This window comes from Herpailurus yagouaroundi, unplaced genomic scaffold (assembly GCF_014898765.1).
Source record: "Herpailurus yagouaroundi ecotype Mexico unplaced genomic scaffold, PumYag 187, whole genome shotgun sequence".
In the NCBI taxonomy this organism is placed as follows: Eukaryota; Metazoa; Chordata; class Mammalia; order Carnivora; family Felidae; genus Herpailurus; species Herpailurus yagouaroundi.
In genome coordinates, this window is record NW_024412418.1 from 4,572,600 (window position 1) to 4,594,104 (window position 21,505).

General features: G+C 36.5%; 2 protein-coding genes across 2 annotated transcripts; one reads left to right on the plus strand and one right to left on the minus strand.

Annotated features, from left to right (window-relative positions):
• Nucleotides 1-3,886: 3,886 nt before the first annotated feature.
• OR5J2 (olfactory receptor family 5 subfamily J member 2) lies at nt 3,887-4,831 on the plus strand. Its single transcript, XM_040495808.1, has one exon. It carries the CDS (start codon nt 3,893-3,895, stop codon nt 4,829-4,831), a length of 939 nt encoding a protein of 312 aa, XP_040351742.1. The 5' UTR covers nt 3,887-3,892.
• Nucleotides 4,832-6,013: 1,182 nt separating this feature from the next.
• Nucleotides 6,014-15,813, minus strand: LOC121043930 (olfactory receptor 8K3-like). The gene is made up of 2 exons (XM_040495907.1): nt 14,877-15,813; nt 6,014-6,177 (listed from the first exon to the last, which is right to left on the minus strand). Exons 1-2 carry the CDS (start codon nt 15,799-15,801, stop codon nt 6,014-6,016), a joined length of 1,089 nt encoding a protein of 362 aa, XP_040351841.1. The 5' UTR covers nt 15,802-15,813.
• Between the last annotated feature and the right edge of the window lie 5,692 nt (nt 15,814-21,505).

Here is a 21,505-nt window from a genome sequence, read left to right on the forward strand (position 1 = left end):
CCTCCTGCTCCTAGTAACTCATTTAGGTCCTCTATCATAATTCCTGTTTCTTTTTCTAATATCCATGTTTTCCTTTAAATTCTTGCAAATATTTGCAATTGTTTTAAAGTTCTAATCTGCTATTTCTATTATCTCTGTTATTTCTAGGTCTAATACCGATGATTTATTTTTCCTGGGGTTATGGATAACATTTTCCTGTTTTTTCAAATTGCAGAGAAATATAACTTTAGATCCTAAACCTTGCAAACATTCTGCAGTTGAGTAGAGAATTTTTACATCTTTCTTTAAACAGTGTTGAGGTTTCTTTTGGCAAGGAGTTTGTTTACTTTTATTTACTTGTCATTCTACTTAATCCTGTTGGAAGTTAATATTGAGCTATGTTAAAATGGAGTATAGTGAATCTTTTCCTCTGGGGTGAGTTCTTTTCTCTTTTGCTATCTCCACTGGAAGCCCTATATAGTCAATAAATTTCCTCACTAAGTGTTGACAGAATTTAAATATATCTGATATATCTTGTGTGAATCAGTAGCTTTCATCATACGGATTCCTGATGATTTCTTTCTCCCTGGTAGTTGTTCCTGATCTGGACTTATGGGGTCTTCTCTTAATATGTGCACTTCGGAAGTCATCCAAAGTCTCAAACGTCATGTCAACATATTAATCACTTTGCTTAGGTCTTTCTACTCCAGGACTAAGCTCCCACATTTCAGGCACCCCAGCCCTTCCTGATCTGATTTTGTCTTTTCGTTTCAATGTGACTATTGTGTTCTCCATGTGTTCCCAACCACCACCCCGTGTCAGGAACCAGTAAACGTGCCCCTTACAGATCACAGTAGTGTGCTGCCAATCATCAAATATCTGAAAACATCTGTCACATGTGTGTTCTCCAATTTTCAGTGGTTTTCCGCAGCAGGCTTATTAAAATCCAGATTCCAGTTACAGAGATTGACAAAAGCGCTCAGAAAAGACATGCTACCAATTTTCCCTTATCAGTCTGATTTTTAGCATCCTCCTATTTCCCTCCATGATTATCTACTTTTTTTGAACAGATATCTAGATATTCTGATGTAAGTGTCTTTGGGAGGATGTTTATTCTCCAATCTTTCTTAAAACAAATATTCCATTATTTTTGATAACCCCTCATCTCTAGTTTGTACCATAATGCCTAGAGTGTATCATCCATCAGTAAACATTAGTTTGGTGAGTGTAAGCACTGACTCTAAGCCGGATTTCAAGCAGGATTTCTTCCAAATCATTCTGCATGTTAAGCCAAGAATAGAGATAGGTGTCCTAACCATCAGAAATTTGCTTGTTTACTGTGTGTGTGTACATTGCTTTTAAAGTAGTAACATTTGTCAGTGTCTTGAACATCTGCATAAAGACAAAGTTCGGGGGAACCTGGGTGGCTCAGTTGGTTGAGCAACCAACTCTTGATTTCTGTCCAGGTCATGATCTCATAGGTCATGGGATGGAGAGCCCTGGGCTCTGCCCTGACAGTGGAGAACCTGCTTGGGATTTTTTCTCTCTCTCTCTCTCTCTTTCTCTTCCTCTCCCCCCTCACAATAAATAAATAAACTTCAAAAAAAAAAAAAAAGACAAAGTTTGTAACAAGCCTAGAAACCTCTATTTATCATTTAGGTAATTCACTTTTTTTTGAACAGATTTATCTTCAGTTATTGTTCCTATTATATGCTACTGAATTTCAAAAATCTCCCCATCTTTTTTTGATGTTTTCTTAAATTATTAATAGCATTTTAGTTAATTATACACTTTATGGAGATAGAGAAATCATGGGAAAGTGTATATTCCCTTGAGAGACAGTGTCCTAAGTTACTGTAAAACATTCAAGCTGTCATAGATCTCCTTAGAGGCCAATGTCAAGTGTGTGTATATATATAGATGTCCCTTCTGCACAAACTTGTCCTCTTAGAGGAAAAGTATTAAATATGTTAAAACTGTTCATTAGTTTGTTATTCTGCTCCTTGTACATTAATAGATAAAATTTGCCTTCAATTATTTTACCTGGAGTTATCTTTAGATACATACTATTAATATAATAACTCTGTATATTACATAATTATTAACGGAAACTCTTTTTCACCAATAAAAAACATGGAAAAGTACACAGAGTTTGTAAAGCTGAAAGATTAAAATATTTTTGGTAAGTTCAATTAGTTTTGTAAGCTTTTTTTCTTTTTCTTTGAATTTCCTCATAATTAGATTAGTTAAAAAATTTGTTTTAAGTCTCGTAGAATCATATGAGTGCTAAGAATATTAGAGATTATGTCATCTAACTCAACACCTTATTCAATTCTGCTTCAGTATCATCTTAAATTTTGCAGAGGATGGGTATCTCTGAATAAGCACTATAATTGAATTTCTAAATTCCATTTGGAAGTGCTGTGTTTTTAAGTATGCTCATGATGAAAACTGTTTACAATAGACAATCTTTCCTTGAGAAAATGTTTTTTAGTTGGTGTTCTGAAAAGAAGAAGCAGACAGTTCCATGAGAATTCTAACCAATGCAACTTTCTGCAGTGATGGAAATGTCTATAATTTCTGTATTGTCTACCAGTCACATATGGGTCTTGAGCACTTGAATGAGGACTAGTTCACATAATTTAAATTTAATTCAGTTTCACTTTATGTGTAAATATTTTCATGAAATCACACTGCATCGGATACTTGGGACGTGATAGACTAATGTTATATTCAGTAATGAAAAGTCTGGGCTTAACATCATTTGTTGAAAGCACTCATGCACTGTGGCAAATATATTGATAGTTTCTGAGCAACATATGAGAAATTGTGAAAATTTATGGGCCAGTAATTTATCAAAGGAAATGTTAAACCATCCATTTACATTTACATTTAAATGCCATTTTAAATAAAATGAGCCAGATATTAAAAATTGGGGAAAGGTAAATTGGTTGACTAAAATATTTTTTTCATGATCTATATTTGTCCACATCTTCCCTTAAGGAAACTCACATAGCAATTGCCTATCAATATATTGCTTATCTACCTACATATCTATCATCTATTACCTATCATCTATCTATCTATCTATCTATCTATCTATCTATCTATCTATCTATCCATCTATCTATCTATCATCTATCATCTATCTTTTATCTAATCTACATCTATCATTTTTCTGTTATATATATCTTACTATCTTTTCTGTAATTTGAGTACTTATTATACACTCAAAGCAATATTTAGCATCTTGCTTGCAATATCTCCTATTTTCTTTTCAATAATCATGTGACGTAGATGTAATTATATGCAGTCTGAGAAAAGATAAATGAGTTTGCCAAAGTCAGTAAGTCAGTAGTGATAAGTGATTTCCTGGGTCTCAGAGTAGGTGATTTCACTGGGGGTATCCTTCCAAGGGCTCATCAGAAGCCATCACAAGAGGTCAGGGATCCATGCACTTTGAAGAGTATCATGGCACCAGCTTGAAGGTCAACCCCTGCCTTAGATCTTGTAATTTATTTCTTTCATGTATGAATAAGAAGAGTTGAGACCATAGCTTAAATTTAACTTTGCAAATTCTTTTCACTTGCCATCAGTGTCCCTCATTCTGGTATCACCTTTCTTTCTATTGAGGTGGGCACTATAGAAACAGACTAAAATTTTTGAGAGTCTAAATGCTTTTTCAATATTTCCTTATGGGATAGAATCATAAGTAGCCCTGAAAAAATTAAGAAACAATTTAATAAAGCTCCAGTTATTATAAATGAGTAGACTTAGATTCAGCAAAATGATTTATTTAAAGACACAACTCTAAACATATTTCTGTTTGTTTTTACTAAATGTCAGACTGTCCTGTTCATTCTAATTCCTTTATTTTTTTTTCATATCAGACTTCAAGATAAGGAATTAACAAATGGCCGAAGAAAACTTCACAGCTGTTACTGAATTTATTCTTTTGGGATTGACAGATAATGCTGACCTGAAAATCATGCTTTTTGTGTTGTTCTTGGTGATTTATGCAATTACCTTGGCAGGGAATCTGGGCATGATTTTCTTAATCCAAATCACTCCCAAGCTCCACACACCCATGTACTTTTTCCTAAGCTGCCTTTCATTTATAGATGCCTGCTATTCGTCTGTTATTGCACCGAAAATGCTGATCAACTTCTTGGTTGTGAGGGAAACCATCTCATTTTCTGCCTGCATAGTGCAGCATTTGTTTTTTGGGGTGTTTATCACCACAGAAGGCTTCTTGCTGTCATTGATGGCCTACGACCACTATGTGGCCATTGCCAACCCTTTGCTTTACAGTGTAGTCATGTCTAAAAGGAAGTGTGTAGGGCTGGTCACTGGGTCATTCGTAGGTGGAATGCTCAACTCATTGATACACACAATAAGCTTGGGAAGACTGTCCTTTTGTGGGTCCAGTGTTGTTAGCCACTTCTTCTGTGATGTTCCGCCACTGCTAAAGCTGTCGTGTTCTGATACATCCAAGAATGAGTTGCTGCTCTTAACTTTTTCTGGAGTCATTGCCATGGCTACTTTTTTGATTGTGGTCATTTCCTACATTTTCATTTTTATCACTATCCTGAGGATCAGTTCAGCAGCAGGTAGACAGAAAGCCTTCTCCACCTGTGCCTCTCACCTGACTTCTGTGACCATATTCTATGGTACCTTAAGCTTTAGTTACATTCAGCCAAGTTCCCAGTATTCTGTGGAGCAGGAGAAGGTGGTTTCTGTGTTCTATACACTAGTGATTCCCATGTTAAACCCACTTATTTACAGTCTGAGGAACAAAGAGGTAAAGGATGCTGTGAAAAGGGCCATAGAGATGAAACATTTCCCCTGTTAATTTCAAGTCCCTGTGAATTGTACAACAGTCCACCAGTCCCTTCTTTACTTAACTAACTTTTGCATGAATTTAATTAACTGTAATTTCTTAATACAAACCATATCTTCTACATACTCATTTTCACATGAGAAAACAAAAGTATTTCTACTTTTGTAGAAAGTGATTGAATTCATAACTGCATTTTAGAACAGATAACAAAGCTTAGCTCATGTGAGATATGTATCTGCATCAATTTTAATAAAATTAATTCAACAAAATTTATTTCATCACTTCCTAGAATTGCGTATTTTCTGATGTTTGGAAAACGGAAAGAAAAAAATAGACATATACTGTTGGAGATATAAAGAATTAGGGGTTCTTCTAAGATACTTAAAAATTATTTGCCCAGAAAGGTAACTGCATACATTTTTCTTTTATTTGTAAAACTTGCATTAAATGTATGTATGTATGTATGTATTTTTTTTTTCATTTAGAGCGAGACAGCATGAGTAGGGGAGGAACAGAGAAAGAGGGGGGCAGAGAATCTGAAGTGGGTTCTCTGTTGACAGCAGTGAGCCCAATGCTAGGCTTGAACTCACAAATCATGACATCATAACCCGGGTGGAAGCCAAGAGGTTCAGCTGACTGAGCCACCCAGGCACCCCAAAACTTGCATTAAATTTTAAATATGGGAAAATCTCCCTGGTGACTAAAAAGACAGATGTTATTTCAAGTGATATTTTCCAAACAGCAGCTACTTGTCTACTGTTCTTCTTAGATATGAGTGACCTCATTTTGAGAAAATGATAGTTACAATCGTCAACATGCAATAATGAGCTTTCCCTAAATAATTAATAAATTAATTTTAGTTTTTGCATTTATTCATGTATATTTTGTCCTATGTATATATGCTTATTCAAATATCTGAAACTGTTATTGACCTAAATCCATATATATTATATGTTTTCTTTCTTTATACTCATGAAGGCTTGCTTCTATGCCTTAACTTTCTCTGGAGTGAATAAACCGGTTTCCTGAGTTCCCTGAGCTGCCCTAACAAATGTATTAACCGTGAGGAATGGGGTCATTGGAACCTCTGATTTGGACTCAGCTGGTCAGAGTCACAATAAACAACCTGGTCATGGAGTTGGCATCTGAAGTGGGGGACGGGAGGAGGGGCGGGCAGTCTGTGGGACTGAACCCTTAACCCGGAGGATCTGACACTATCTCTGGGTAGAGGGAGTCAATATTGAGTTGAATTGCAGGACTCCTCTCTGCTGTTAGAAATTTCTTGCCACTAACATCAACAGAGTTAGGCTGGCCATTGCTGCTGCGTGGATTGCAGCATAAAGAGAACAGTAGGAGGGCTAAAAGGAAAAGAGAGGAAAAGAGGCAGCCAAGACTTGTTTGTGCAATGCCAGGGGCTGTTAGTTCTCACCAACACTATGTGGTGTTCTGGCTGGAAATAACATAAAGATTTAACTGAGGAAAAAAAATGTGGGAAAACCACATGCACACACACACACACACACACGTGCACATGTGCACACACACACACATACACACAATGGAATTTGGGTACAGAATCATTAGTGGTACCTCCATACAAATGTAATGAGAACTTTCCACTCCAAAGCTTGTTATTTGGTCCATGTTTCTTTCTTTTCTATGTCTTAATCTCTGAAGAGGGAAGCTGGCTGCCCAATGACTACTTTTGAGATCATAACAGAAGCCTCAAGATTTCTGCTTCAGGTATTTTAGTTCTAGTCCCCAGTATAGGATCATTTAAAGACTAATTTAGTAGGGGTGCCTGGGTGGCTCAGGTGGCTAAGCGTTTGACTTCAGCCTAGGTCATGATCTTGTTGTTCCCGAGTTCAAGCTCCTCATCGGGCTCTGTACTGACAGCTCCGAGCCTGGAGCCTGTTTCAGATTCTCTCTCTCTCTCTCCCTCTCTCTCTCTCTCTCTCTCTCTCTGTCTCCACCCCTCCCCCACTCATGCTCTATCTTTCTCAAAAATAAATAAAACATTAAAAAATTTAAACAAGAGTAATTTAGTAAATTCAAAACCTTCTCTCTTTTTAAGTATCCTCTTTTTCTTCATTCAAGATTTAAAACAAAACAAAAATGCCAAGAAAATACTTCACATACTGGAATCTTACAATTTAGAAAAATTCCATTGAATACATTTAAAAATCAGGTTCTGTAATTTGACACGCACTTACTGGCTTAGTTCGGTAAGTACTCAGTGATTCGATAGTTTTCCTTCATTTAATAATACCAACCTTTACCATTAACAAACAAAAATAAATCTGAGGGAAATATATTTGCATTCACATTAAATTAAGTACAATTTTGTGTATTTTTGAGTTCTTTAAACATTTCTTTTTAATGTTAATTTTTTTATTTAAATTTTTTTTACATTTATTTATTTTTTGAGAGACATAGAGAGACAGAATACAAGTTGGGGAGGGGCAGAGAGAGAAGGAGACACAGAATCTGAAGCAGGCTCCAGGCTCTGAGCTGTCAGCACAGAACCCAACGCAGGGCTTGAACTCACAAACCATGAGATCATGACCTGAGCCAAAGTCGGATGCTTAATTGACTGAGCCACCCAGGCACCCCAATGTTTATTTATTTTTGAGAAAGAAAGTGCAAGTGATGGAGGGACAGGGAAAAAGAGGGACAAGGGATCCAAGGCATGTTCTGTGCTGACAGCAGAGAGCCCAATGCCATGTTCAAACTCATAAATTTTGAGATCATGATCTAAGCCAACGTTGGATGCTTAACCAACTAAGCCACCCAGGTTCTTCAATGTATTTTTGAGTTCTACTACTGTGAAGGTCAGTAGATGCAATCTGGGATTCTCAAAGCCCATGAGTCATTTGAAAATATATTCCAATGATTTTATTTTTGCTAGTTCATAACTGACAAGCCAGGCATATTCAACTAGTTAACAAAAATCTCTCTACATAAACAGGGAAAAACCCCAGGCATTATGAATTTAAAATATATACTACAATCATTCAGAGGGATAAGAAGCCAATGCTATAAAGTTATTTCCAACAATGTAATAATAATTGTCATAGTTGTAATATTATTAATAATGCATAATGTCAATGCCTATACAGAACATGCATAACTCATTTTATTGCATTTCACTTTATTGCACTTTGCAAATACTACTTTTTTTTTTTTACAACTCAAAGGTTTGTGGCAACCCTGCATTGAGCAGTGTATTGGCACTATGTTTCCAACAGCCTCTGCTCATTTTGTGTCTGTGTTGCATTTTGGTAATCTCACAATATTTCAGACTTTTTCATTATCATTATATTTGAACTGCTGCAATCTCACAAAAAAAAGTTAATGGAGGTGAGGTGGGTCGAATAGAGAAATGTTGGCTAACTGCAGAAGGAAGAAGGACAAGGAACTGTATCCGGTCAGCATTTCCTTTTGGATTGCCTCATCCTACTACAACTCCTCCCGTCCTCAGTATTGGATGAAGAGTTGCTTCTTCTGGATGAACAAAGAAAGTGGTTTCTTGATATGGCATCTATTCCTTGTAAATATGTTGTGAAGATTATTGGAAGGGCAACAATGGATTTAGAATATTAGATAAATGTAGTTGATAAAGTCAGGTCAGGGTTTGAGAGGATCTACTCCAATTTTAAAGTAGTTTTACTGTGGGTAAAATGCTACCAAAAAGAATCACATGCTACAGAGAAATTCATCTGAGAAAGAAAGAATCAATTGAGGCAGTGAATTTCATTGTCATCTTGCTTTAAAAAAATTGCCTCAGCCACTCCAGCCTTCAGCAACACCACCCCATCAGTCAGCAGCGACCAACATGGAGGCAACACTCTCCATTACCAAAAAGATTACGACTTTCTGGAAGCTCAGATGATAATGGTTAGTGCATTTTTTGAAATTGAGATATGTACATTGTTTTTTAGACATAATGCTATTGCATACTTAATAGTATAGTGTAAACACAACTTATATAGGCACTGGGGAATCAAAACATTTGTTTCTCTCGATTTAGTGTGATACAGCTTTATTGTAACACTGGCTTTAATGTGGCAGTAATCTGCACTATCTCCAAGGTATGCCCGTACAATATATTGAGTGTTGTCCCGATTCATGTAAACATCCAAAGGCTGCTGACCACAGTGATTAGACAAATAAAAGGAACAAGGTACAACTCAGGAATATCTATCAACCACATGAAAAGAACCTTCACAGATCAACCTATACAGTTTGTCATCGAAAGAGCTACTGAAAACCAGAGACGTCAACAGAGACCGAGTGGGGAATCTGGGCTTCTTTTTTCCCTCTGGCAGTCATGAGGCAGTTCCTCCTTCCTCTGCTAAGCACTATCAGAGAAAGGTTATTAAACAGACAAGATAAAAGATGATTCCTTGACTTATAATATAAAACTGTTCAAGTTTCAGATCTGTGAAATATATCAGACCCAAAGGTACACATATTGGATAAATACACTTACAGGAAATGCCCCAATGGATGAAATCAGGGAGGCAGGAAAGAGATTGTTGGTTGCTTGAGACTGGGGTTTGGAGGTGTTGATGAAGAATGAGGAGTAACTACTAAGTACTAACAGGCACGAGGTCTCTTTCTGGGGTAATGAAAATGTCCTAAAATTGATTGTGGTGTTGGTTGTACAACTCTGTGAATATCCTATAATCATTGAATTGTACACTTGGAATGGGTGAATTGTATGGCTTGTAAATTATATCTCAATGAGACTGCTATAAAAACAAAAATAGCGACAAGGGGAAGAAAGTCCATTTGTGTGACTATTACCAGATCTGAAATCAGGAGGTTAATCTATGTATAATCCACCTTGCAAGAGACAGAAATCACATTTATCTAATAGGTATTAAATTCTTTATGGTAGACAAAACATGTGAAAGTTTAATGACTTTGTAAAAAATTAAAACTTGAAAGAAATCTTTATAATGTTCTATTTCTAAATCAATTTTTTGAAAATAAATCTCTAATTTCTATGGAATCAAGGTGCACTGTGATGACCAAGGAAAAATTTTATGAAGAGGTAAGTTTTAAAAATACCAACATTTTCAGGGGTGCTTGGGTGGCTCTGTTGGTTAAACATCTGAATCTTGATTTTGGATCAGGTCATGATCTCATGGTTCATGGTTTTGTGTCTCACGTTGTGCTCTGCACTGACAGTGTGGAGCTTGCTGGGGATTATCTCTCTCCCTCTCTCTCTGTCTCTCCCCTGCTCATGGTCTCTCTCTCCCTCTCTCTCTCTCTCAAAATAAATAAATAAACTTTAAATAATAATAATAATACTAATAAGCTCTCTCAAAATAAATAAAAAAACTTTAAATAATAATAATTAATAACAACAACAATAATAATAATGCCAAAATTTTCTATGACAGAACAAAACCTGAATTTTTACTTTGTCTACTCTATGGTTGACTGATTTCTATTATTTTGAGCTGTGCATTATATAAATAGGCAGATACCTCTGACCATATATTTTGTTATTATTTTATTTCATGTGCTATTTGATGAAAGTTTGTTGAGATTTAAAGAATATCATCCAAAGTATTTTAATCCTTATCATGAAAGAAACAATCAAGGTAAGACTGAGTGTAAATATAATATGAATTTCTGCTGAAATATAACACAGTAAGGAATAGGAAGGCACACCCTTCGTGCCTTCCAGGGAGTCACTCACACATAGTAGAAATTAGAATAGAGTTTCTCCTGTAATATGACTTCTGAGATTTCTCTACCTCATAGCATTCCTGTTCAGCTCTCCAAGTGGTTCCTCTTTCTCCAGGGAATTCTGAGATACATGTGGCACCAGTTGTCAATTTCCACATCCTTCTTCTTTCCCAGTGGTGCCTTTCTCCAATTAAGAAATCATATGCAGATACAATTTGACATCTGGGAATACTATGATTATTGTAGGTCATTAGATATTTAATGAATCATAGATCGTTCCTTATTCCAAATATAATATCATTTAACTTTCATACGCAAGATTCTCAGTTATCTCTCTCTCTCTCCCTCTCTCTCTTTCTCATATTTTCAGGAGCTCTTTTGATGACAAACTGTGTAGGTTGACTGATAAAGTTTTTTGTTTTTTTTTTCATGAGGTGGATAAAGTTATAGCTTGTTCTTTTTATCTGAGTCACCACTGTGCTGAACAGCCTTTGGGTGTTAACATGAATCAGGGCAATATTCAATGCATTCTACTTCATTGGGGAGGTGTTTTTCACATCTTAGTCTATATGAATGGCACACCCTAAAATAACATGGTGCCCAGCCTTCACAACTGCAGGTAATGCTCTACCTTTCTCCATTATATCATTTAGGAATGTTTTTCCCATGCATTTAATGGGTCACTCAACAGATCATGGCTCAAGAAAGAGGGCCATGTTTTTCATTAAAAAAAAAAAAGTGATGGACTGTTGAACTTCATGGCTTTTCATTAGCTCTGTTGCACAACAACATCAGAGTCAATATATTCTCTTGACCTTATGTTAATTTTCCAAATGAGTGAAGCTTGGATAAAATTTCAGCAAAGCCTAAGGAGTAGAAGATGATTGAGAATAAATAGTCCCCTTACAGGCCTCCCCCACCCCCCCCCAACTTTTTTTTTTTTTTTGGAAAGAGTATCTATCTCTTATAGTGTCCCTGGCAAAATTCCTACTACAAATCACTAACAATGACATTTGGCTTTTTTTTTGTAATTCTGCTTCTCCTTACCTTTTATTTCTCAAAAGGAGTCAAACTTTGAACATAAATATAAAAATATAAACCTCCTTGTTTATTTCTTTTCAGGATGTTTCTGATAACTTAATGCTAATTCTTGCCCTCCTCCAATTTATTAGAGATTTGCTCAGGCTTTGTCCTGCATTCACTTTGTTATGGCTGTCTATTTGAGCAAAATCACCCTTACGAGATGCCTGATTAGGAGCGACTGGGTGGCTCAATCAGTTAAACATCCAACTCTTGATTTTGGCTCAGGTCATAATCGCACGGTTTTGTGACATTGACTCCTGCATTGGGGTCTGGGCCTGACAGTGGAGCCTGCTTGGAATTCTTTTACTTCCCCTCTCTCTACCCCTCCCCCCTCTTTCTCTCTCTCAAAATGAATAAACATTTAAAAAACCCCAAATGCCTGATTAATTAATTAATTAATTACTGTGAGTCAGTTCATTTATTTATAATGAACTGATTTTATCGTTCTTGAATTCTTTTTCTGTGCAGACGTGGCTTCCATTATTTTATGAATCTCTCTGCTATTTCTCCTTTTCTAGTCTGACATCAGCTTACGGGAAATTTTACTCTCTGTCATCTTTGGGGTGACATCAGTGAAACATAAAAATGACATTAAGAGACAATAAAGGGTACGTCTTAAGGGCATGAAACCTTAGTAATGAACTAGACCACCCAGCTTTGAAGCCTGGTTCTAACACCTAATGAGTTGTGGACTCTGACAGCTTACTTAACCCCTCTGAATCACCATTTTATAAATTAAAAAATAAAAATTCTAATACAATCTATCTCACAGAGCTGTTGTGAGGACAAAATGCAAGACACAAAGAATGCCTGTCATACAGTACCCAAAGATGAGATAATATTACCTACAAGTCTTTATGACCATCACAAAGATTCCTTTTAAGGACATCAACAGTTTGATAAAATTGATCCTCACATGATACTGTATTATGCAATATAGTTTTTTTCTATTTTGAGACTTTATTTTTTATGAGAAGTTTTAGGTTTAGTGTAAACTTAAGAGGGTACAGAGATTTCTCATATATTCTCTGTCCCAACAAATACATAGCCTCCCCATGTCCCATTATCCACATTCCCCTGTAGAGAGGTACAGTTGTTACATTTGATGAACCTACACTGATACGTCATTTTCACTGAAACTCTATCATTTATATTACAAATCATCCTTGGGGTTGTACTTTTCTATTGCTTCAGACAAATCTATAACATCTCGTATCCGCCATTATACTTTCATACAAAATATTTTTACTGCCCTAAATTTTTTCTCTCTTCCTCTATTCATCCCTTCTTCTTCCCTAACTCCTGGCAACCACTGATCTTTGTACTGTCTTCATAGTTATGCCTTTTTTCAGAGTGTCGTAGAGCTGGAATCATACTGTAAGTAGTGTTTTCAGATTGGCTTCTTTTACTTAGCAACAGTCATTTATGGTTGCACCATATCTTTCTGTGACTTGATAGATCATTTCTTTTTAGTGCTGAATAATATTCCATTGTCTGCATGTGTCATGGTTTACTTACCCATATACTTACGGAAGGGCATCTTGATTGCTTTGCATTATGTACTTTTCCTTTTTTTTTACTTTTTAAAAATTTTGGTTCAAGTTTTTATTAAAATCCTAGCTACTTAATATATAGGGTAATATTGGTTGCAGGAGTAGAATTTAGTGATTCATCACTTACATATAACACCCAACGCTTATCACAGCAAGTGCCATGATCATGCACTTCTTAAATTTTATTCCAATGAATTATTTTATTCAATGTCCATTGGCTAAACAGAGACTTTATTGCATCATGGTGACCAAAGCAACTATCATTAACTCCTAATTTCAGTAAAATCCCAGAAATACTAAGAAGAATAAAAGTAGGCAAAGGGGAAATTAAAAATAAGCACATGGGAAAGTGTGGAGTGACATAGATTACCTATGCATGAGAGGCAAGATCTGTGTGTCCTTGCCATGTATCCATCCTCATTCACCTTAGAAGTATGACAGAGTTTGGGGCGCATGGGTGGCTCAGTTGGTTAAGCAGCCGACTTTGGCTCAGGTCATGATCTCACAGTCTGTGAGTTCGAGCCCCGTGTCAGGCTCTGTGCTGACAGCTCAGAGCCTGGAGCCTGCTTCAGATTCTGTGTTTCCCTCTCTCTCTGACCCTCCCCTGCTCATGCTCTGTCTCTCTCTCTCTCTCTCTCTGTCAAAAAATAAATAAACACTAAAAAAAAGGAAGTACGACAGAGTGCAAAAACAGGATTGTTCATTTCCCTTTGCTTCCCACTCGTAAGAGAATCAATCAATGCAGGTAAATGGTGATAGTCCATTAACATATGGTCCATAAAAAGTATTGATAAATTTTGGGAAACATCAATCCAAGAAAAGAGAAGCAATACAATTAATTCATTGTAGAATAGTCCTCTTACTCAAGGATACAAAAACAAGTGGAACATATTTTTTAAACATGGGTAATTACTTTTCTTAAAAAAGATAAGGCAATATTATAATATACTAAACCAACAAGCCAGATTACTGAGAACAACCAGTTGAGGGAAAAAGCACAAACCAGGGAGCCCTCAAAACTTTATCTTAATTTGAATATCCTCAGATATCAACCAAAGGGGCTTTGTGAGACAAACCACGGGCCACTCAGATTCCTGGATTGCCAAGTATGTTCAGCCAATAGACTCATAAATTGAGGAGAAGAAAGGGGAATCTCAATGCTTGTAATAAAGGTGTTTGAGCACACTACTATGACCCAATACTTCAAATCATCAGATATCACAGAAACAACCAGTATTAAAATAATTCCAAAACATACCAGGGAAGAGTTTGAAGGCTAACACAGAAGGAAAGGACTTACACACACACACACACACACACACACACACACACACACACACATATACATAGGCACTGCATTTTTACAATATATAGGTGAGAAAGACACAGAAAGACTTGATAGTTTTGTGTTTATGTGTCTCTCTGTGTGTATATCCATCTAGCACATTCTACTGTACTATAATATTTACTTGATTTACATACACAATCCACCTTTCTCTTGGAAGGCAGGCAACGTTTTTTACTATTTTGCTCACAAATCAATTTACAACAGTCAGACGTGCCTAGCATACATAAGACAATCTATAAACTATCTTCAAATATGTTGAACACATTTGTGTTTCCTCTTTTCTTCGGAGGCACAGAGAGAAAAATTTAAAGTCCATAAGCTAGTTTATAGGAATCATGTTAGACAGTGCATTTTAAGAAAAAAAAATTACATATTTTTTTCCACATCCTTTGTCCTGCATATTTTACATCCTTGTTCCTCAAGCTATAGATCAAGGGATTCAACATGGGGATAACAAGGGTGTAAAATATGGATGCCACTTTATCAGTGTCAAAGGAATGACTGGACTCAGGTTGCACATACATAAATATCAGAGTCCCATAAAACACTGTGGCCACTGTCAGGTGGGACCCACAGGTAGAAAAAGCCTTGTGTCTACCCTCAGCTGAGTTCATCCTGACGATGGCTACAAGGATCAGGAGGTAAGACACAATAACTATCAAAAGGGATGAAATCAAATCAAAACCGGCTAAAATCAGAATAATCATTTCAGTTTCATGTGTATTTGAGCAAAGCAAAGATATCAAGGGGAGACTGTCACAATAGAAATGACTAATGACATTGTAGCCACAGAAGGACGAACTAAAAATCTTTATGGTGACTATAAGAGACACAAATGTGCTGTAGAGATAGAGGATGGCCACCAGCACCTGACACACCCTTTGTGACATGATGACTGGATAGCGCAGAGGGTGACAGATGGCCACATAGCGGTCGTAGGACATTGCTGTTAGAATAAAAAGTTCACTAACAATGAACACAAGAAAGAAAGTGAGCTGTATAGCACAAAAATAATAGGAGATTGTATTTTGATCCACAACAAAATTGACTAGCATTTTGGGTCCTACAGTTGTTGAATAACCCAGATCGGTGAGAGCCAGGTGTCTGAGGAAGAAGTACATGGGTGTTTGTAGCCTGGAGTCCATCTGGGTGAGGATGATCATGCCCAGGTTGCCCACCACTGAGATCATATAGATGATGAGGAAGAGCCCAAATAATGGAGCCTGCAGCTCAGGACGGTCTGTGATTCCCATGAGAATGAATTCATTGATCATTGTTAGATTATGTGTTTCCATGCAGACTTATCAGGAAACCTATTCTGGATAGAGATATCAGCATGGTCAGTAGATTTCATGTACTATCACCTGGGTGAATTTTAGTAGGCAAACTCATGTAAATAAAATATATCCAAACTTTCCAATTTCAGATATTTGAAAATGCAGCCATCTCCCCCAAGGCTAGTATAACATAAACATAGACAGTCAGTGGTCCTCAACCGGAGGCAATTTTATTGTAACCGAATGTCGTTTTATCAATATCTAGAAGACATTTTGGTTGTCACAACTGGAAGGTGGGGCTCTATGGGCTTGTGATGATTCGAGGTCAGTTTTGTTTCTAAACAGCCTGCAATATTCAATATTCAGTTAGAAATAGCAATAATGCCAAGTTTGAGAGACCAGGATGGTATAGATAGAGAAGTAGATAAAAAAGAGAGAGAAAAATAGGTACATAGGTAGATACAAAAACATATACGTATATAAATATAGATATAGATATAGACATAGGTACACACAGGAAAATTTTTTTAAATCAAAACTATGTTAAAAATTTGACTGTAACACATAGAAACCATACGGTACAATGTTTTAAAGTTTTCAATTAGTCGTTGATATAATTGCAATTACACAGCGGCATTTATAAATTGTAGTTAAGGGGCGCCTGGGTGGAGCAGTCGGTTAAGCGTCCGACTTCAGCCAGGTCACGATCTCGCGGTCCGTGAGTTCGAGCCCCGCGTCAGGCTCTGGGCTGATGGCTCAGAGCCTGGAGCCTGTTTCCGCTTCTGTGTCTCCCTCTCTCTCTGCCCCTCCCCCGTTCATGCTCTGTCTCTCTCTGTCCCAAAAATAAATAAAACGTTGAAAAAAAAATAAAATAAATTGTAGTTAATACTATAACAATATACACGTCAATATATAATCAATTATGTTATACAATTATATAATAAATACAATAAAAATTTAAAATCCCCAATTCTCAAAAATATACAGAACCCACTACTTCGATACATATTCCCATAAAATCCTTTACACCTACAGGTGATACAGGCTGACACGGTTGTCACAATTGGCACTGTGTGTGTGGGCACGTGTATAAATTAAAAAAAACTATAATGGATTACAGCTGAGAATTATTTGTCTTTGTGGCGTAAATATATGAGGTAGATTTATGTAGATAAGGTCTGTTATACTTCCACTGATGGCATATATGAGGGTTACTCTGGGCCAGTAATCTAACTTAGCTAAAACTCTTTATTCTCATATGCAAAACAATACTTCCTTGCGTAGGGCTCTTGAGAGGGATAAATGAAAATTGAATGATTCACTGTGCTGATGCTACTTGAAAATCATGTACGTCGTGTTTGTTTTCTTGTATTATTTTTTTAAGTTTATTTATTTATTTTGAGACAGGAAGAGATAGAGGAGGGACAGGGAGAAGAAGAGACAGAATGCCAAGGAAGCTTCATGTCATCGGACTAGAACTCTGTGTGGGGCTCAAACTCATGAACTATGAGATCATGACCTGAGCCAAGATCAACAGTTGGACACTTAACCGACTGAGCCACCCAGATGCCCCAGTTTTTTTTTTTTCTTTTTTCTTTTTTTAATGGTAGCACTAACTTAGCTCAAAGCAGGTCTCATCACATATTTGTATGTAAACTCTTCTGGACTATGAAATATCTTCTTTGTCCATGCTATGAGGATGAACAGGTGCAGAATAGGTCAAGTACGATCAAATGCAGCTTACTGCAGGCCCTACCCTGAGCCCTTTCTCCATAACTATATTGGACAGTCAAGGTGCTATTCTTTTAATTACTTGTCTTCTAATTTCCTTAACTGTTTTGACAAAATATAAAAATAAGTTTCTTTTGATATAAATTTTCTTAAAAAAAGTAATCTTCCCCAAGGAACATTTTCATGTCAATTACAGTCATGTACTAACATGCACATGACAAATCAAATACACTTCATCATGCGATAACCCAAAGAGATGAGGAAATCTGGGCCCATTGGGAGAATGAGCAGCCGTGGGCATTGTTTTCATATAATAAAGATTCATAAAAAAAAAAAAAAAACTCCCTTTGGATAAAGAGACACTGTACTTTAAAAAACTGTTTAAAGTTCCCATGGAGGTGAATTAAATGCACTAAAGATGAGATATACATAGATTCTTTGATATTCCTTTAAGTTCTTCTAGACGTTAAGGCCACAGGAACTTCTCCAAACTATAATATAACACAAAACACAGATATACGTTTTAACCAAATAAAAATGTAACTAAATATCCCTAACAATATACAGATTAGGAATATAACAGTAAGAAGGGGATGGCAGATTAAGGCAAGAGAAGTATTAAATTTAAAATATTGCCAGTATGAATACTTCCTTAAGAAAAAAAAATAGAAATGATACTAGATATAATTAAACATACATTGTGATGTAATCGATACATTATAATGTAGTTACATTACATACCTACAGCAGTCTCTGATCTATATGAAAATAAAAACATACAAGTGTAAATAAAACATTAGATAAAAAATGGGTACATAAAATTTGCGCTTAACTCATTTAAAATATTGCTGCTAATATTGTGACATCCTGATAACCTGCCTTGCCCTGATGCACACACCTTTCTTCCATCATAAAGACGGAAGCATGTATCAGTCGATAGTAATTTTAGAAAAATATCTTCTGCAAATTCAATAAGGCGTGGTATCAATCTTAACTTTTGTTTGTTTTGTTTCGTTTTAAAAATATGAAAGACTAAGAAAAAGCATACTTGGTATGTTCCAAGTTTTCTCTAAGGTAAGGAAAGATCAACACATTTTGTTTCATTTTGTTTTGTTTTTCTCTAAGTTTTAGAGTTCTAGGGAAAGGACCAAATTGTTCACAGTGTAACATTTTTGTTGAATACCAATTGTTATTTTTTTAAACTGTATTCTTTGAGATAATTATATCTGCTTCCCATTAAATTCCACTCACATTGAAGCACATGCTGAACACCGTATCATTGCCATAAAATGGGGTACCTGAAAGTCTGCAAGTCTCCAAATAATGCTTTTCACATGTCAGCGTGAGGTAGAATACCCTCTCTCCCTTTCCTGTCTCATCAAGAGATCTGGAAAGAATCATATTTATATTTTTATTTAAATAATCACTAAATCTTAAGTTATATGGAAAGGGTCACAAAAAAGAGCCTGGGGTCACTAAATAAGAGTTTGGAAGGACCTCAAAACGAAAGACGGAGCACCTGCGGCCTCTTAATTTCGCCAAGTTTTAAAAACGAGTATCTCTTTAGTTACGCTTCACTTGATCTCTGTTTTGGTTTGCATTGGAGATATAATTAATTCTGTAAAATGAATATTTTGTAAGCAATAGCGTGATGTTTCCATGAATAGTTTGTCGATCCAGGTAAAAATACTCGCACAGTAGGAAGAGAAAAGGGTAGGCATCCTATTCCTGCTTAGGCATTATGGAGTAATAAAAGCAAAAATGAAAACAGAACAAAACAAAATCCCCCCAACCAAACAAAAAATACTAAAACATAAACGGCAACTTGTTGCTACAGCTTTGCTATTGAATTAAAGCCGAACTTTTCCTGTCACTTGATCATTGTTGGTGTTGGTAACATAAGATGCCCCATGAAATCTTCTATCATTTTACCTGGAATGAAGCCTCTGTCTTGACTCCCTCCTGTGTTTCTTACATGGCATATTGAGAGCAATTTATGGCTTTTTTTTTTCAGCTTTTGAGACTCTCCCTGAGGAGATTATCCCAAAAGTATTTGTGAGCATAACAAAATGTCTGGAGGTTGTTCTTTAATTATCAGAGAAAATGTGCATTTATTGTCTTTTCTCTCTCTTTCTTTTCTTTCTTTTTGACTTCCTTTCTGAATTCCTTCCTTCCTTTCTCCTTCCTTCCTTCCTTCCTTCCTTCCTTCCTTCCTTCCTTCCTTCCATTTTTTTACTCTTGGTTACCTTTCCTTTTGTATACATGGGACTCTTGATTAAAATATCATATCTATAGGGCATCCCAACAGGAATCTGCATTTTCACAATGGTCTCTTGAAATGAATAGCGCAGCGGAGAAGTGTTTACACACCGTCCTATGACCTTATTTTTAAGTTTTTAGGGAATCAAAAGAATACATTATGCAAATATGTATATTTGCTGCTTCTTTGATTGGTGGCTCTTATTGTTTTTACTTTTCCTGAAGGGAGAGAAATTAGCTACAGTTATTCCTCACTTTATTGCAAATTTCCAACTGTCTGTTCATCGTTCTCTTGTATTTTTGCTTTTTTTCCTTTTACTGCATATTGCACCATTTCAGTGATTCCATTCTGTTAACCCTCAACCTTAAATAGATCTATTCCCTTGCCACAAAATTCCATTCAGCTGTCCCCTTATAGTGACACCTCCCACCTCCACTTCTGCCACTGTTACTAATTCCTGGTAACCAATGATCTCTTTTCCATCATTATATTTTTATCTTTTATAAAAATGTTTTATAAATAATATACCATTTGTGGGGTGCCTGAGGGTCTCAATCTGTTAAGGGTTCCATTCTTGATTCTGGCTCAGGTCATGATCTTTGGATCATGGGAGGGAGCCCTGCGTGGGGCTCTGCCCTGGGCATGAAGTCTGCTTTAAGATTCTCTCTCTCCCTCTGCCCCTCTCCCACTCATGCACACTCTCATGCTCCTTCTCTAAAATAAAAAAAAATCCATTTGTAATTTTGTAAAAAAATGTTCATTCATTTTTTAGAGAGAGAGAGAGGGAGAGAGAGAGAGAGAGAGAGAGAATATGTGAGGGGGGCAGAAAAAGAGGGGGCAGAGGATCCAAGGCAGGCTCTGAGCTGACAGCAGCTAGCTGGAGGCAGTGCTCAAACCCACCAACCGTGAGATCATGACCTGAGTCAAAGTTGGATGCTCAACAAACTGAGACCCCCAGGTGCCCTTACCATTTTTAATCTTTTTAGATGAATTTTTTAACTCACCAGTATTCTCTTGAGATTCACTTGTATTTTGTGTATATAAATCATTTGTTCCTTTCTTGTTACTGAGCAGTATTGCACAGTATTGATTAATTTAATCATTCATTCACTGAAAGGCATTTGAGTTCTTTCCAGTTTTCAACTATTAAGAGTAAAACATCTGTAAATGTTCACTTAAACATGATTATGTGAACACAGATTTTCATTCCCTTGGGATGGGTATCCAGGAGTGAGATTTATAGGTTGTTTTAATTTGGATCAAGTCCAGTTTACCAGTACAATAAAACCTTGGATTTCAAGTAACCTGTTCTGCGAGTGTTCTCCAAGAAGAGCAAACATTTTAAATAAATTTTAACTTGATAATTGAGTGATGTCTTGCATAACAAGTAGTATGTGATGCCACACATCACATGATCACAATTGAGCCAATGGTTCCTGTCTCTCTCTCTCTCTCTCTCTCTCTCTATCTCTATCTTTATCTCTTGCTGTAGGATTGTGGGTGATCGCCTTCCATGCTTGGATGTTCAATCTCAGGCCGTGGTGTTGGCAGAACATTGGTGATTTTTCAGAACATTGGAAGGTGCCCACAACTGGCTCTAGTGCATTTATTCTCACTTCAAAGAACCTATGGGAAGTTCTTTGCTTTTCCATACAAGCGTAAGCTTAGGAATGCTTTACTTCCTTCTAGGTCAGGCTGACTGCAGACCCTTTCCTCTGCTGCCTTGTTGAC